The 18,466-nt window shown below is 41.3% G+C and overlaps 1 protein-coding gene across 1 annotated transcript in view; it reads right to left on the bottom strand.

Annotated features, from left to right (window-relative positions):
* Positions 1-18,466, bottom strand: part of ULK4 (unc-51 like kinase 4) — a 467,406-nt gene that overhangs the window by 411,017 nt on the left and 37,923 nt on the right. Inside the window, exons 13-17 of the mRNA XM_075062527.1 lie at positions 17,990-18,094; positions 14,482-14,542; positions 9,091-9,272; positions 7,667-7,713; positions 6,210-6,288 (exon numbers count right to left, since the gene is read on the bottom strand). Of these exons, the coding sequence (XP_074918628.1) occupies positions 6,210-6,288; positions 7,667-7,713; positions 9,091-9,272; positions 14,482-14,542; positions 17,990-18,094 (474 nt within the window). The remainder of the gene's footprint in view (positions 1-6,209; positions 6,289-7,666; positions 7,714-9,090; positions 9,273-14,481; positions 14,543-17,989; positions 18,095-18,466) is intronic.

Below are 18,466 nucleotides of genomic sequence, written 5' to 3' on the forward strand. Positions count from 1 at the left end.
CACATTCTGCTTTGCTGCCTTTGTTCTTGAAAAGAGAGACAATAGTAGCGTCACGGAGGTCCTGTGGTATGTTTTCATCCTCCCAGATGCTGATGATCATGCTGTGCAACGCTGCTAGTGCTGCTGGACCTGCTGCTTTGTATCTCTCTGCTGGTATCCCATCTTTTCCAGGAGCTTTTCCTGAACTCATCTAGCTAACAGCTCTCTTAATCTCATCTATAGTGGGCACAGAGTCAAGATCTATCAGAGCAAGTTGTTGTGGAATTTCATTGAGAACGTTATTATTCACAGTTGATGGTCTATTGAGAAAGTTGCTAAAGTGTTCTTGCCATCTTTCATTGATGCCGTCTTTATCTTTAATCAGCGTTGTGTTGTCTGATGAGAGCAGTGGAGTGGTCCTTAGTTTAGAAGGTCCATAGACAGTCTTAATAGCAATGAAGAACATCTTTGAGTTGTGGGTCTCAGCACAGTGCTTGATTTCTTTGGCTTTGCTCTCCCACCAGTTGTCTTGTATCTGACGGAGGTCTTTCTGTGTTTTGCTCTGAAGGTACTTGAAATGGTCCCGTTTGGAGACTAAGGAGGGATCATTCTGCCGTTCGATAAAGGCTTTTCTCTTTGCTTCCAGAGCTGAGCATATTTCTTCTTGGTTCTCATCAAACCAATCCTGATGTGTTCTTTTCTTTGGTCCAAGAGATGTTATTGCTATGTCAGTCATCATCTGCTTGAACTGGTCCCATTTTTCAGTTGCAGTTACCGATCAGTTGTCCGTGGGATGTCAGTTTGTCATCAAGATTCTTCTGAAAGTTGTTGAAACATTGAGCATCCTTCAGTTTGGCTATGTTGAAAGTAAGTCGCACATCCTTAGGGCGTTTGTGCCGAGAGGGAGCGATGTAAAGTTGGAGAGACGTCCTGACTAATCTGTGGTCTGTCCAGCGCTCTGCGCTTCGCATTACTCTGGTGATCATTACGTCTCGGATGTCTCACCTTCTGACAATGGCATAATCTATCAGATGCCACTGTTTGGACCTAGGGTGCATCCACGTCGTTTTGTATTTATCCGCTTGTCAGAACGGAGTGTTGGTAATGGTCAGGTCATTTTCAGAACAAAGGCTCAAAAGGAGTAGTCCACTGCTGTTCATTTTGCCTACACTATGTGGCCCGGTTACTCCTTTCCAGTTCGCATTGTCAGCCCCGACTCGGGCGTTGAAATCTCCAAGTAGGAGTAGTTCGTCTGTTACAGGTGTGGCCTTGATCAGTCTGTCGAGATCTTCATAGAATTGTTCCTTTGAGTTGTCAGAGCATGTTAAGAATGGGTGCATATGCACTAATGATGGTGGCATGACGTTTGGCATTTAGTGGGAAGCGTAGTTTCAGCAATCTTTCATTGATACCCACGGGAAGATCTGGGAGTTGATGCATCAATGAGGTTTTTATTGCCAGACCAACTCCATGTATTCTGTCCCCTGTCTCATCTTACCCTTCCAGGGGAAGGTGTAACCACTTCATGGTTCGCTCAAGAAACCTTACCCAGGCAATCTTGTTTTGCTTAATGCTGCTATATCAATGTTGTAGCAGGCTAGTTCTCGAGCAATGAGAGCTGTCCTTCTCTCAGGTCTTGCAACAGCTTCTCGATCCATGAGGGTATGAACATTCTATACTGTAGGGGACTGCGGAAGACTGTGTCACGGCCTAGCTAGGGTGTCTTTGCTTTCTCGGCGGCCTTGTGAAAAGCCCCTGCTCGCTAAGTGGCCGGTCATTGTAGGACACAGCATGCCAGTTATAACTTGCTTTTAACTGGTTGAAACCAGTTTGTATGGCCTTAGGCCAAAGGACGGACATAACCTGTGGGAAGTCCCTTTTATCATATGTATGAGTTGCTTTTGTATTGTGTATATATAGCTGTATGCTCCCGGTCCGCCTTTGGACTGAAGCTGAGCTTTGGTGCTGGGTTCCCCGCCTAAGTGACAGCAACGCCCAGGGTCTCCGTTGCGGATGTGTCACTTTACCTTCATTAAAGCCAAATAACTCACTGTGTGTGTGGGCCTCGTCCTTGCAGAGCACTCAGGCACGTAACACATACACCAATAGTAAGTTCTCAAATTTTTCTTTTGGTTTCGGTCACAGATTGGGTTAAACTGCCAGCCACGGCTTGCTGGCCAGCTGTTGTAGGGCAGGCAATTTTTAGGCCACCTTTTCTAAGTCCCTGCCTTACTAGGGTGAGCTGTACTGTCCTAAAGAGGGCTGCTCAGACGCCTGGGATGCTGCTGGGCAACTCTGCTGCCCCAAGTACAGAGCTGGACGACCACCTAGCCACAGGCCACCCACGTGCAGGATTGGGACTACGACTCCCAGTGGTAACCTCCACCTGTCGCTTTGCCCCTCCCCCATCACCACAGGACTTGGGTGGTATGATGATGTTTGATGATTTGCACAGTACCTGTGCGTGAAAGCTTTTTAAGCGGTAGAGCCGTTGCACAGGAGCAATCCCACTCTCGGCATTAGAAGCCAAACACCAATGGTACGAAAAATCGTCATGACTGGTAACTTCTTTGGTTGCAGTGGATGGCCTTGACGTCTTTTGTGCCTCGTCAAGCCCTTCGCTTTCCACAAAGCGTTGCAGAACCACCTTCTTAGCCGTTGGATCATAGTGATCTCTTTCACCCAGTCCGCCGGAGCTGGCATCACATGCGGGTAGGCATATCCCTAATTCACTGAGGGTTTCAGTCCCATCAGTTACATTCACCTGGTTTGGCCGGTCTGTCGAAGCCGTTGCCCAGGGTGTGGCCACTGCACATGCTGCAGCTACCTGGAGCCACAGGCGAGAGCTGAGTGACAGGTGGGGACCAAAGTGGATGGACTACCCCCAAAGGGGTACGACAAGCCCCCCCCATCAGAGATATTACTCCTCCTTGGGCACCCCATACACCGCAGTAAAATATATAGTTCCACAGTAAACCTCTGCCTAGTCTGTTTCAATTTAAGATTCAAATTGAATGAGAACCTATTTTTTCTTATATTTCTTTTTTGTGTTTGAGTGACCTCTGGTGGATGTTTATACAACAAAAACAAACTGTTCTTTGAGGGTCACCTTGAATACTGAACTTTGCAAACTTTTATCAAAAGGTACTGAACTCCTCAAACAAGTAACACAGGGACATTGTGCATACAGAAATTTAGAAGGGATGATTTTTTTCCCCTCTCAATGTGTGCTTGACTGTAACATTTGGAAAATGTGCCAGACTGACAACCTGCAGACTGAAATCCTCTATTCACCACATGCATCACACACACACACACACACACACACACACACACACAGTTAAAGACTGAGAATATTATCCCTATCCTGAAGAGACTATTTCTAAGAGCAAGGGCTTGATCCTGTTCTTATTCAAGCCAATAAAAAAGCCCACATTGACTTTAACCACGTGGATTCAAGCCCTTAAGACCCTGGCCTCTCAGCAAAGATTGTCAAAACAAGTACTAACCAGGGCCACCAGTGTTAGGTTCTGTGATGTGGATAATCATTCTCTGGGAACTGGACTGAGACCAGTCACTTCACATTAGGCATAGTTTAGATCCCCCAAGATGTTCTGGCTGGCTTCAGCCTGTTGTGACACCCCAGCATGCAACTTGCTTCATAAAGACAGCTATCTCAGAGTTCTAACTGAAGCATTAACTGGCTCATACGGAGACAAGGGGCATTATTTTTTAATACAATTCAGAGTGCAATTTTGAAAGGATTATTTTTAATATCTCAAGGGCATAGAATTATCATCAAACACCTCAAAACTGTGCCTTATGCTTCAGAAAACATCACTCAACCACAGCATGAATTTGTGGTTACATCTGAACCACAGAGCCCTGCCAGTATGTGCACTCAGTTCACATGGTATCAGCGTAGGAGCTAGCCAATGTCAGTTTGAGGAAAATAAACCAAAAATTCTCAGTATTAAAAAATATATTTTAAAAGTTAGTGGTATTTATGTTCTTCAAAGTCAGACTATCCAGACCTGACACTGTTGTGATGACTCAATAGGCACCACAGCAGGCACCACTTAGAGCTCTGCAGGTCTAAAGATCTCACAGCTCTCTCCTACTCTTCCTCTACTGAGCCAACCTTACTTTGGAAAGTCAACCAGTTCTTCATACAGTTTAAAATGATTTTAAAATGTATATATTTACAGATTACTTGAAGACATCAAAATGTTTGCACTGGATTCTGCCAGGATGGGTCAACTGTCTGGTCTCACAATATGTTTATTAAAGCTGAACAATACTTTTAATCTGTAGGCTACTGAAAATAAAATTCTTCTTTGGAAAAAATTTATTTAGAATAAACTATCATTAGGGCTAGAGTAGCTAACATCTTATGAACAATCTTGTACATACAATCTGGAGATAAATGTTCACATAGTACACATTTTCCCAGCTAGTCCACCAGAAACATTAAAAATTATCTGATCCAGATACCAGATGGCTCTGGAAATGACAATGACAATAGTTCTTCAGTTTGAATGTGCCCCAAATAAGTGTTTGGCTCCAGGACAAACTACTGAATGGTTGCTGTTTGGAATTCATCCATACTCTCAAATCTATGGGCTTTTTGAATTTATATGGAAGATCACTAGAATGGGACATAGTCTGGACAAAAGGTAGTATTAGCTCAGTGCAACAACTGTTCAATTTCTTCTTTTAAAACCGCTTAATGGAAGTATGTTTCATGAGTGTTTGTTATTCCACACTTTAGATGGGATAACATATTTGCTATACTAATTTGATGGGACATGGCTAGCCATATGTGCTTTCATTATTAATCTATTGGATGTAAAGATTTCCTAGGCAAATACCTGAAACCAAAAACTGTACGTGTATCTTGGAACTATCCTTTAATGTCTCTGGTTTCATTAAAATAATATCAGAAAACATTGCCATATCAGAGAAAAGTTAAAAGTGACACTGACATTGCAACCTGGAATTCAGGTATAATGCAGCTGGTAACAGTGCAAGCTTTTGAAATAATCTAGAGACTTTCTCCTATTTCTGATGTGTTATTTTACAAAAATATTGCCAGGAATTGTGGAATAAGATTCCAAATTACCCAGCAGAATTCTCATCTTTCTCAGAAGACAAACATGTCACAAAATGCTGTATCAAGATAATTATTATAGATAATAATGAAATGATTAGGCAAAATGTTCTGTATGGTGCATCCAGAAGAAGGCACCTGAAATAAAAAAAATAAACTATGAAAACTGTAGTGCTAGATATGTAGTTAGCTATTGATTAACCAATGACTGTGTATGCCTAAAGGTGCTAAAACTCTCTCCTGACACCAGATCTGTATAATGTGGATGTGTATTTGTGTTAGGAGAAATTTTAGCAGCTGTGCTGTTCATGTGCTAATGTCCACTGAATAATAAGAGCTATGCATGAAAATCTCTTCAGTTGTTGAATTTCACTGTTTTTGTAGAAATCACATCAACCTTAAAACACTTTAGATAAACATGAATGATAAAACTCCTGAACTTGGTGGGAGCCAATGTACATGTGTCATATGCAAATAGTAAAATTAGAATGAAATGTATGTGTTTAACCAGTCTTCTGATTAAGTCATGTCAGCTATCCATCAGTATGTAAAAATTTATAAAGGATTCAAAAATGTAGATAGTAGGGAATAAAAACATTTGTTTGTTCTCCGTACTAAATGATTTTCCCTTGCAATATTATGTTCTGGGACAGGTGGTGGTGGTGGACTGGCAAACTGAGTCCCATCCCTCCATCCTTTTTCCGGAATTTAGTTATCAAATTTATTTTGTTTTCTTTAAAACAATAGTAATAATAATCACCTTTGAGGATAACTGACTCTACAGAAATCCATCGTATACTTTCATATTATTCCAAACTTCAGTAAAGTAGTGTTGTGATAGCCTAGTAACAAATACCTGCAAAACTGAGCTTATGAAAAAGGCTGTAAATATTGCAGTTCTGCCAAAATATATTTGGAACAACCACAAATATAGCATAAATATATTACAACATGGAAGTATACATTTAGCTAATAGGATGCACTATGTGTCCATTTTCACATTTGGTGGGGGAAATAAAGCAGAGTTCAATAAAAGCTGTGAAAATTTCTAAGTTTGCAAATAAAAATATCAATAGTCTTCTGAATTTTTGGCAACTTAAATAATCAAAAGGTAAGTTACCTCAGTAACAGGTACATTTTCTTTAAGTTCAGTTGTATGCAATGCCAGTAAGGCAATCACTCTGGCTACTTTGGCACGTCTGTGAATTAAATACATTTGTTAGCTTCATGAAAAGAAAAAAAAAAACAAGTTCAAGATCCTACTTTATTTATAATGGTGTATTGTACAGAGTATACAGTGCTAAGTGTATGCCGTTCTGAAGCACAATTTTACAGTAGCAAAAACCCAGAATTTTTTCTTAGACACTTTATCCATTGACCTTAAAAACTGCATTTTATTTCAGTAGCTCAATCGATTATGACTTAGGCAATTACCTGTGCAAAATATAATGATTCTCCCCTTCATACAATAAAGCGTATGTTAGTATGAATATTATCTAAATTATTCATTAATCACACTCATCTACATTTGTTGAACATACAGAAAAGCCATAAGTCACTTTAAATTTTTGACTCCAGTTATCAAAATAGATTCCACTGCCAGAAATGAAGAGCATGTCAGAAAACTACCTTGTCAATTTTAAAGGAATAAAAAATATCAAGCTTTCTATAAAATAACCAGCAGAGGGCATTATTCCATTATAATTATTGACAAGTTTGCTTCACGTTTGCTGTCATTATGGATATTATACTTAGTTATGGGAGAGGTCAGTTTGTTTGGGGATTTTTAATACACTACATCAGTGGTCCCCAACTTTTTCGTCTAGCGGGCGCCAGATGAAGGACCATGGTGGCGGTGGAGCATCCGCCGCAATGCCGCCGAAATTCTGTGGCATTTCGGCAGCGACGCCTCTTGATGACGTCGCTTGTCGGTGGCAAGCGACGTCATCGAGAGGCGTCACCACCGAAATGCCACGGCGACGCTTCTCAATGACGTTGCTTGTCAGTGGCAAGCAGCATCATGGAGAGGCATTTTGGCGGATGCTCCACCGCCGGCCAGGACGCATGCGCATTTAGATGTCCCCATGGGCACTGCGTTGGGGACCCCGCACTACATCATAAACTACATTATAGAATTTGTAGATGTAATTTCAGATCCTTTATTTATTCTACTCAGTTTTGCATATTAGTGTTGAGAAAAAAATTATTTTCCTGAATAAATCTAACAGCATATCCAATTTCTAAAGAAATGGAGAAAGATATTAAGTTATTCTTCCCTTATCTAAATATCATTAATTAAATCGAATGAAGCAACTCTTAGAATACATTTATTCATTAATTTTAAAAATAAGTAAAATCACCAAGTTAAAACTGGTAGTGGCTACAATGTAATGGATCTTATTTGGCTTGAGGTACTGAAGAAACTCAAATCACTACACATACCACTATATTGTATAATGTCTGTGGTCATTCCTCTTTCAAACTAAACCACAGCAGATGCTTAAGTATGCCCTGTAAAATATTCAGCAACAATCAGCATTTGAATAAATTATTTGTAAGACGTTGTTTGTTACTTACATATCCCAATTTGGAGCTGCCCGCAACTGTTGTATTAACAATGGGAACTAGAATAAGGAGTAGATAAATATGCATTTTTATTTCTCAGAAATTCCCTGTTCATGTATGAAAATAAAGGTATAAGTCTTATGAAAAATATCTATTCAGTTTTTTTAAAATGTCTATTTTGTACTCTGACTACAAAAGACCTTGGGTGCTGTTCAAAACCCATTGATTCAAAAAGGATGTACTGACAGTTTGGAAAAATCTTCAAATTTTATGTTCCTCGTGTTTAAAAATAAAAATTGAAGCTTTGCTTAAAAATATATTCCCAGATAAAAAATAAATATATACTAGGAAACTTGTGATTGCCAACATACACACAAAGGTAAACAGACTAGTGACAAAAATTTGAAAAGGCTATTCATCTCAACTAAACAAACTAACTGATCAGCCTACAAATTCTCTATTACTCTGCAATACAATTGTTTTGGCTAATATCAAGTCTAGTATCAACTAAGTATTCAACATACCATCTGGCAGGACTGTTTCCCTCCCTCTCACAGACTTTATGATCTAATATGTCTGTCTCCAACTGTTATGATCTTATTTTGTCTAATGCATGTGTGGGGAAAACTCTGCCCTTATTACTCCACTATAATTGCAATTAATTTATTGAAGGCAGAATTTGACTTCAGTAGAGTTAGTGGCACACAAGTAAATAAGGGGAAATCAGGCCATGATTGAAATTGGCCTTCAGTCAAAGAAAATAAACTCAAGGGGAAAAAAACTCAAAATTCAAAGCTATAAGCTAATAATATAACAAGCTGCCTTTTAAAATAATAATTCTGAGTGTGTGTAGATTACTTCCATAGTTAAAATACAAAGAAGGGAAGTGCAAGTTTTTGCTATTTTTGCATACCCAAGACTGAAAAATGAATTAAGCCACCACCCAGAGACCAGCAAAACTAATTGCCACATACAGTTTGTTTCCTTATTGGTTGTACATGCTTTAGAAAACATGTTTACCATCTATAAAAGGTATGCTTAAGGAGGATTGTCTAACATTTTCATATGAACATTTTTCTTCCAAAAGCAATTCTCTGTGTTACAGCTTTTATAAATAACAATTTATAGCATCTTATAACATTTCGAGGTGCTATTAATGCTGGAGTCTAAGTAATTATTTCATTAACTCTATTAATGTAGTGACCCATAAAAATTCATCTTGAGTCTAAATGACAGACAATGCTCCATAACTTCTTTTCAAGAAACCTAATTGGTACATTTCATTGCTTTGTCCTTAATTGGCTGTACTGCATGCATCTTTATACCAACAGTTTCTTAAAATAGAAGTAAAGGGCACCATTGCTAAAGGCAGCTGACTTTTGCTGCAATGGCTGGTATGTGAACTATGTTGACTCTCCGGGAGCCTTACTACTTACCAGCTGTGAGCTGATTAACCTGGTTGCTACTTCCTTGTGGCCAGCCACAGTGCACAAATAGCATAGCAAATTCAGTTTAGCTCGTGTTGCCGCTGTGTTCTTCTCAATGGAGTCAATCAGTGAGCACATTTGTTGCAAAAAGTCATTCCAGTCCATTTCTTTCAGAGACGATAGCTTCTCAGCTGTACACAAAAAATGTCAGCAGCTGTTTAAAGATTATGAATTGCCATCTTTGATTTTACTTTTAAATACTAAAATATAGTTCTGTCCACATGAACTAAAGTAATTTTAAAACTTTTGGATACAATCACGTTTGATATTTACAACAATATTAAGGCAAAGAATTTAACTATTTTATTAGAATACAATTATGAGAATTATCAAAAAGACCAAGAGAAAAAAGGGGGTACAACACATAACAGATGACGATAAGTATACAAAACTATTTTCAAAGAGCAAAATCCATTAGGTTCTTATTCACAGTTTTGATTTGGTCCTTGCTTAGGTAAACCCACACTGCCTTCCCATGGATTAAAGGAAGTAATATTGTCCTCATTCATTCTTTAGTTTTTAATCAGATGTCGTCAATGGGAGTTTGCCAGAGCAACGATAAAGCAAAAATTAAGTAAAAGCCTAAGGAATTTGCTCAGAATCACAACTTATTTGAAGCATGTGTGCAGGTCTGTATCCGCTTAAACAGTTGTAGCTTCAGGGCTTAAGTGACTTAAACAAGAGAGTCAGATCCCAGCTGGGATAAGAATTAATTTCAAGACTCCCAATCCATTACTCGCAACATGTCTACAAGGAAAGCCATAAAAATTCAATCAATCCATAGAGCTAAGTAATCCTGTCCATTCCTTCTTGCACCTCTAAAAAAAATTTTTTTAACAAACAGTATCCAGACATTTTCCTAGTGAATGTGTTCATTGTTCTTGGCGATATTTAAGGCAGGCCTGCACAACATGCAGCCCACATGGGCTCACTGTGCGGCCCACAGGCAAGCAGCGGGGTGGGGCTGCTGGGTTCACCCCCTGCACAGGGGGGACCCCACCTCACAGCCCCACCACGCTCCAACTGCCCTAACGGACAGAAGTACACGTCTCCATCTCCCGCTCCCCCCGCCTGGTGTACAGCGTGTGCGTCACTTCCGGGCCTGCCGCCGAACGAGGGGAGGGGTTCCTGGCCTGGGCTCAAACTGCAGCTGGGGGTGGGGCGGGACTGGGCCGAGACTCCCCCCAACCCCTCCCTTTGTGCTGGTTGCTCCCAGGGCGGCCTCCGTAGCGATGGGGGGCAGTGACGTAACAAGGGCGAGGGGCACAGAAAGTGGTGGAGGGAAAAAAAAAAGCCGCTGGCCCGGAGATATTTATAACCTGGGTGATCTCCCCCCAACCCCACCTACCGCCACCACCACCCCGCATCTCCCCTGAGTGTCCCCCAGCCCCGACTTGCTCCCCCTGCACCTTCCTGGTCCCAAGCAGAGAGTCCCTATCTCTCCTCTGCAGCCCCATGCTGCCTCCCTGCAGCAACTGCTGCTGCAGGGTCCTAGTGCCCCCTCTTCCCATTTCAATGCCAGGGCAGACTGACTCTGACCCTTTCATTTTCCAGTGGGCCCCTCCAGCAGCACAACCCCCGCAGTCACCGCTCCTGCCCCACGCTTGACAAGGAGGCACCCTCATCCCTGACCCTCAGAGAGGCTACAGTCAGGGGCAACAGCAGGGGAGGAGGCGCAGGCAGCACCACCCGACACCCACCATGTGGGAGGCGAGGAAGATTCCTGGACCTGAGAGGGGCCCTAGAAGCACATGTGGTGACAGTGGTGGGGGTGAGTGTGCTGCTGGGGGAGCAGGAAAGGGGGTCTCCTCCCCCAGAGCTTGCTGCTGCTGGCAGGGAAAGGGCTGGGGGTAGTCCTCCTCTCTGTCCCCTGTCCGGAGCAGCCTGCCTACACCCCAAACTCACCCCCAGCCCTGCCCCACCCCAGAACCCAGACCCCCAGCCAGAGCTTTCACCCCCCTCACTGCACCTTCAACCTTCCACCCTAGTCCTGAGCCTCTCCAACACCCCAAACACCTTACCCCTAGTCCCAGCCAGAGCCCTCACCCCCCACATTCCTACTCTCGCCCTCAGCCCCTCCCACATCCCAAACCTTCCTTTTCACCAGAGCTGGGGAAGGAGGGTTTGTTTCCATGGGGCAGGCACCACTGGAGGTGGTGGGGGGGGGATGTTCGGCCCTCAGCTGTTTTCTTTGGAGTAATATGGTCCTCGCCGCTTTACGAGTTGTGCAGGCCTGATTTAAGGGGACTAATTCTCATCTGTCTTACTCAAATTTTACACTGGGACAACTCCACTGACTTCAAAGAAGGCACTCCTGATTTACATCAGCATAAGCAGGGAGACAATTAGACTTCGGGTATTTATTTTAACCTTGATTCTCAACTTTGAAAAGGAAAAGTTTAGCCCTCAGTGTTGGTATTCAGCAACAGGCTAAGCGTCTTTTTTACAAGATATTCTAAAACTAGCCAAACAGTTGTTTGCCAGCAAAAATTAAAAAGCTGTAAACTATGCTAGTTTTATAGCCACAAACACAATCTTCCAGTTGTTAAATAAATTGTATAGCAAATGACACTGGAATCCATTTGGAATGTGGATCAAGTTTTTCAGCTCCATAGTCAACAGTTTCAAAGTTGGATGCCTAAAGGCAGGTACCTCAATCTACATTTGGACACGTAAATAAGCAGTCTAGAATTCAAAAGCTGTTAAGAACCTTTTGTTCCCTTTGAAGACAATGAAAGTTGTTTGTGCTAAGCATTTCTGAACAGCAGATCACTTATTTACATTCATACTGTATTTTGGCAAGTAAATGTCTACCTTTAATCACCCAAGTGTGAAAATTCTGGCTTTATCCTACAGAAAGTGTTTGCTGCTGCTATTTAGGGCCAAGGGAGACTATATTTTATAACAATAACATTCCAACAAAATCACTGCTCAATATACACATCATACCAAATGGAACAGAATCTTAGATTAATCCTCACTCCCTATTCCTACCATACATAGCTGAGAAGCAAAAAAACATATTTTTAGCTGAAATTCATCAAACATAATATATTTTAACAATACCTCCATAAATAGACCAAAAGGAAATATTCCAAAGGAACTAGTGTTACACTCCTGATAACAATCAGCCTTTTGTTTTTATAAATAACTTCACTTGATGCAACAAAAAAAAAAAAAAAAAAGATGACTTTACACTGGGCATTAGGAGCATTTCATAATTATAGGCAGGACTTGCAGCACCATCCTTTGTTATAGTTCAGCAACTCTTTCCATTATAAGACCCTTATTAGTTGCAAAACTTTAACCATTTCAGCTGAAATATTCCATGTCAGGTATCTGCCTCAAGTTGAAATTTTTCTGGAAAATTTCTGCCAAAACAGTTCAACCCTTTCCAAGAATGTTTTGCCCGAGTTAAGAAATTCTAGAAACCTTTTAAAAAGTGTAGTGCCTCCATACTTTGGAGCAGGAATTTGAAATGTGTCAGGGCTGTGACTTTTGCTGTCCATGAAAATCCATCCAAATTTCGTCAGATTATAAGCCTTAGAAAAATTTCGGTTTTCACATGCTCCGTAAAGGCTTCTTCAATTTTAGCGGCTAAAAATCTGCAAAGATTCCAACCTCACTGCGCATGCTACCCTCTCATAGCTTCTATTGCTCACCAGAATACACATTCACCATCCCTGAAGGGCAACTGAGCATTTGCCACTCCAATGTTACACAGATGAAGCTGGACTTTCCCTATAACTGCTACTCTGGGGCAGGGTGGGGACAAGCAGGGAGCGTGTCTCTACTGTGCTCTCAGTGACCCTTCTTGCTGGCAGCTTGGCAGCATGGAGGAGCAAGCTACCTAATCTGATTTGAGTAAGGACAAGAGCTAGACTGAGGATGAGGGAAAGGACAGATTGAGACATGGAGTCTAGTGGGTGGGGAGAGAAACTGTTACTGGCATCTGTAAGGGAAGAGGCTGGGACTAGCTAGTCAATGAAACAGACTGGGACCGGGGGGCGGAGGAGCGGGAGGGGAGACAAAGGCTCAGAACAGTTGGGCAAGAAGACAGAGATGATGAGGGAAAATGGGGGGAAGAATTGAGAGTCAGTTGTGTGCAGGTGAGAGCACTGATCAAATGATGAGCCTGGAGATGGGGAGAACCCGGGACTGGCTGAAAAACGGGACTGGAAGTAAGAAACAGAGCAGGGGGAAAATTCAGAGAGAGTCTAGAGAGGGAGACTGGGAGCCAGTGAGAGGTAGGAGAGTAGAGAAGATCAGGGCAAATGAATCAGGGAGAAACTGGGACTGAAAAGAACAGTACGTGATTGTGTAATTATAGACACATTATATATTGTAATGCATATGCACAAGTGGGCTGAATTAAGGTTGCACAGGTAACCTTAATTCTGTCATTTCATGGGTTTCAAGTGCTTGACTTTGGAATCCTAATAGTGTTTTTAACTGTAACTTGGTTTTTCTATGCATTTCATACTTAATTTCCCCCAACATCTGACTGTGTTTTGCAAATAAATTTGATGCAACTACAGCAAAAAACCCTTGTATGATAAATTTCTGTAATTAAAAAAAAAGTCACTGAATCATGCAGTTCACTGTGAAGGCATGAACTTTTTCCATAGATTTAACAGCATAAAAGACACGGAGCTGAGTCACACGTGATCAGGTTCTCTGTATTCCAGCTGTCTGCTGGAAAACATTGGGACTCTGATCAACACAGTTGAACACACTGACTCCCAAACCCTGGGAGAGTCCAGTCAAGATTTTCGAAAGGACAGGCTTCAAAGTCCTTATGGAACCTTCTAAATAAAGTGATCTGATTTTCAAAAGTCTAAGCAACGCCAAATGGAGAAAGCTATTCCACTGATGAAAAGCATACATATTGTATTCATTTATTTCCTAAAGGATTTAAATAAAAAAAATTCAGAAGCAACTAAAGTCTTCCATAGCTTTAGTGTAATAACTGGATTTGAGTGCTTTTTTTTGGTTTGCTGTTTTCTAAATAGGGGCCTAATAAGTCTTGCTTTCTTGTACGCTGAGTTCTGCAATTCATGAATAATACATTCTCTCTGAAATAAGGATAAAAACAATAGAAAATGATCTCAAACTTTCTTTCAAATATTTAATATAACCAAACTACACTGTAAAACAATTACCAATTCTTCCTTGAATATATGTATGCGATTCATTATCACCAAGGAAAGTTACGAATTTCAATCAACAGGAAACTGACACTTCAGATGGAAAATTATGAAGAAAATGAAAACATGCTAAATAAGTATGTGCTGTCACATGAAGCACTTATACATTTTATCAACTTCAGCAGGACTATACCTGAATGTGCTGGTATATGTAACATTTTTAAGTCAAATCTAACTGGTGCTTGTTTCATTATCTGGAAAAAAAAACAAAATACAAAAAACAGTGGTTTGACTCAAGACTATTTTAGATATTTTTAAAGCATTTGTAAGTGTCTTTAAAGTAGAAAAACATATAAACACAGACAAAGATAGACAAAAATATATTTAGCACATGCACAATATACAAGTCACTCCTACTATTATAATTTAAGTGTCAATGAGCCACGGGCCTAGAACCCGGGTCCACAAGGTTCATGGGAGCAGCCATGCTCCACAACCCTCCACCCAGCAGCTTATCAGTAGCTTACCTGAGACCCATGCAGCCCAGCCCCAGTGCGAGGCGCGACCCTAAGGTCTAATTGGCTGAGTCCCAAAGCAGCTGATTGGCCACTGGCCCTGCTTAAGTTAGCAGCAGCACCAGGAAGCTGTCCCAACAACTGGGCTCCACTTCCCTTTGGACCATGCCTTGTGTTTCGTGCTTGCAGCTTGATCTTCTGGCTTTCTGACCCAGCTTAACTGCTGGCATCTGAATTATGGTTCCTGACCTCCAGTTCGTCTCCCACCTCTTGATTCCCTGGTATCCTGACCTAGCTTGACTCTGGTTCCCAATTTGTGGTTCTGATCTCCAGTTTGTCTCCTGCTTCTGACCTCCCAGTGTCTCAACTCAGTTGACTCTTGACTCCTGCCTCATAACTGTGAACTCTGGCTTTAGTAGGTCTGGCAGCCCACAACCCACACATGACAGCTTGTTCGGACCACTATAACCCTGTAGGACTGAGCTCAGTGCAAGAAGGATGGACCCAGCAGCACAACCACAGTCACCAGAAGTATCAGACTTGCCCAGCGTGGATAATCAAGCACTGCAGTCTTAAGTTGCACAGCTGACCTTGGACAACCAGCAGCCGTAGGAGCAAGCAAGGCAAATCAGCACCAAGAACACTGCAAATACAGCTGCTGTACTTTTCCCCAAACAGAAGGCCCGTGATATATTGGCCTAAATAGTCTGGTAGTTCCAGGGTTTCATGCACCAATGCCATCTTCTGTTTCTGATGTGTCCCCAGACCTAAGCCTCTGACCCAGCCAAAGTGGCCTTGGTAATTTGCATGCTGATGGTAAGCACATTAGATGACCCTCCTTTCCCTCTCCGCCACTGGAAGGCCACACCCCAAGTGCTGTCAAACTGAGCAACCTTTCTCCAACTGATGTCTGACATCTTTGATGACCTTCACAGAGCTCAAACAGGGCCAGGCTATTCACAACTGGACAGTCCCTGCAATGTGCATGGTCTACAATGTTTTTTAGACTTCTCAAACTTCTACCAGAGATTCATTTAGAATTTTTCAAAACACAAGCCAAGCCCCTTACTGCCACACTCCAGAAAGACATGCAGTTCCACTGGTCACCCACAGCCCAGCACATATTCAAGCAGTTGAAGCTTGCCTTCACCACAGCTCCAGTATTGACCTATCCAGGTGCCATGCAAGCTTTTGTTGTGGAAGCAGATGTCTTTAATATGTTAGTCAGGGCAGTCCTCTCCCAAAGGAAAATATTACACTCCATCTCCTACCACTTGAGGAAGCTCACCCATGCTGAGCAAAACTGCAAGATCTTCAACAAGAGCTCCTGGCAATTAAAATCACCTTCAAAGAGAAGCAACACTACTTGGAAGGGCCCACCATCAGGTTCAAGTGTTCACTGACCATAAGAACCAGAGATTCTTGCGCAGGGCTAAGTCCCTAAACCAATGACAGCTCCAGTGCCCTATTCTTCTCCTGGTTAAACTTTACCTTGACCTACTGCCCAGAAATGGCAAGGTCGACACCTTGTCCCAAAGATATGGTTCTGGCCCAAGGTCCCAGTTTGGAATCCAAACTACAGTGTATGCATCTCACTGTTTCCATGTCCATATTGAATCAATTCACGGCGGGGGGGGGAGGGGAGAGGGGAAGGGGAAAATCAGCCAAGTGTTTTCCTCAATAACCTCTCATTTATATTGGCCAAAATCAGAGTTCCCACTGAAGGCAGAAGCAGATTTTTAAAATTTACAGTTAACATTAGGCTTGATTAACTACCAGAGATTGTAGAAAACTCTGCTGAAGTATCATGTCCGTTTATTCCCTGGAGTTTCCCAGAGAGTAATATTTACCTGGCAAACTGCTCTCAAACAAATGGTGGAACCAAAGTTGTGGGGAAAAAAAATTTTTCCATGAAAATGTCTCAGAGACTTGACAAAAAGTCAGGCTATGTCATGAAAAAAACAAAACAAAATCAAAACCTACTTGACTAATCTTAAACGTCACCTGCTCCTGGGCCTATCATGGTATAAACAGGACATTTTGGACTGGACTTGAGTTTAAACCAGGTTAACTAGAATCATGTTTAAAAGTGGCCTTTACTGGAAAGATGCTAACACAGTTTCACTGGCCAGTGAATTCATGGATGAAATGCACTAACAGCAAAGACAAGCCAGGGACAAATGGACTCACCAGTCAAATCAAGTGTAGTTTTAAATGATGGAAAAAATTCTTTCAAAACACTATCCTTAAAAGCTAACTATTTAGATTGTTATAAGGAGTTGATAACAGGGTGACTTAAAATGGTGAAACCAAGGAACAGTAACTATTAAAAACAAAGGGGTTTTGTTTATTTTTCAGTTTAAAGCATAGATCTTTTTCGTAAGTACAGACTGTAAGCAATAGTCTTTCCACAGTCAGAATGATAGCTGTCTCCGGTACAAAATATTTCAGTCCAAACACCTGCAATTTATTAATTAAAGTTCTTTAAAATAACTTGATTTTTTGTACATAGAAGCCATCACACCATTCAGCACAAGTGGCAGTCTCTGCTCAAGACTCTCTGTACTAGAGGAGTTTTCCAGATCAGGATTAAGGTGCCCTAGCAGAGAATTGTGAACATTTGTCCAGTGTTGCCTACAACTTTAGTTTCTCATTTTCAGAAACATTCAATTAATATTTTTAGAAAAATTAATATCTAAACCTTGCCAGTTTTTCTGCAGCCTGCAAACATCCCGCAACAGAAGTCCGTGTGAAAATCTAATCCTAGCGTAAAAGCATTAGTATCCAGTGAGAAGACACCTAAATCTACAAGGTTTCACTTTAATAAGCATACCTTTAAATAAATATCGGTTGAGACTATATGTTACTGGAGTTTAATAAGTGAATGCAAGATATCAAAAGGTAAATCTGCAAGGGCACCAAATGCAACATTTAGTAGCTTCCACTACTTGTGGGAAACCCTTTCAGATTAATATTTGATCCTCAAATAAATCAGTTCTCCATACTGACTGTATAATAGGGCCATACAAAACTGCAGAAATCTTGTCAAAAGACTTAGCGATGACTGGTTGAAGCTGTTTATGATAAGAACAATGAAGGAAAGGAAAAGAGTGGTCATTCTGTGCAATAAATAACACAGCACAGCAAGTTCCTTAATCTATTCTTTAGTATCTTACTTCACCATACCTTTGGATTGTCAATAACAGGGGTTACAAAAAGGTCAGACTCTGTGTAAATGAGCTCTTTTATCTTGGACTCCATGACCTGCTGGCTTGAGTGTACATTTTTACCCTAGAACAAGAACAAAAATACAGTAGACAGGTTTGTAAGAAAAGTTTTCAAAATTTTTGCTGTAATATATTTCTTTTGAACATTACCAAACTACATTGTATGGATAACGCAAATACTCTGTGTTTGTATTATTTGCTTTATGGTAGTGAATAGATTCCTTAACTAAGATCAGGTCCCACTGTGCTAGCCACTATACAAGCATACCCTTACTGTATGTCTACACTACAAAATGAGGTCGAATCTATAGAAGTCGGTTTTTCAAAAATCGTTTTTATACAGTGCATTAAGTTGGTGGACTGCATCCACAGTACTGAGGCTAGCGTTGACTTCCAGAGCGTTGCACTATGGGTAGCTATCCCACAGTTCCTGCAG

Source organism: Chelonoidis abingdonii, chromosome 2, assembly GCF_003597395.2.
Source record: "Chelonoidis abingdonii isolate Lonesome George chromosome 2, CheloAbing_2.0, whole genome shotgun sequence".
Taxonomy (NCBI): Eukaryota; Metazoa; Chordata; order Testudines; family Testudinidae; genus Chelonoidis; species Chelonoidis abingdonii.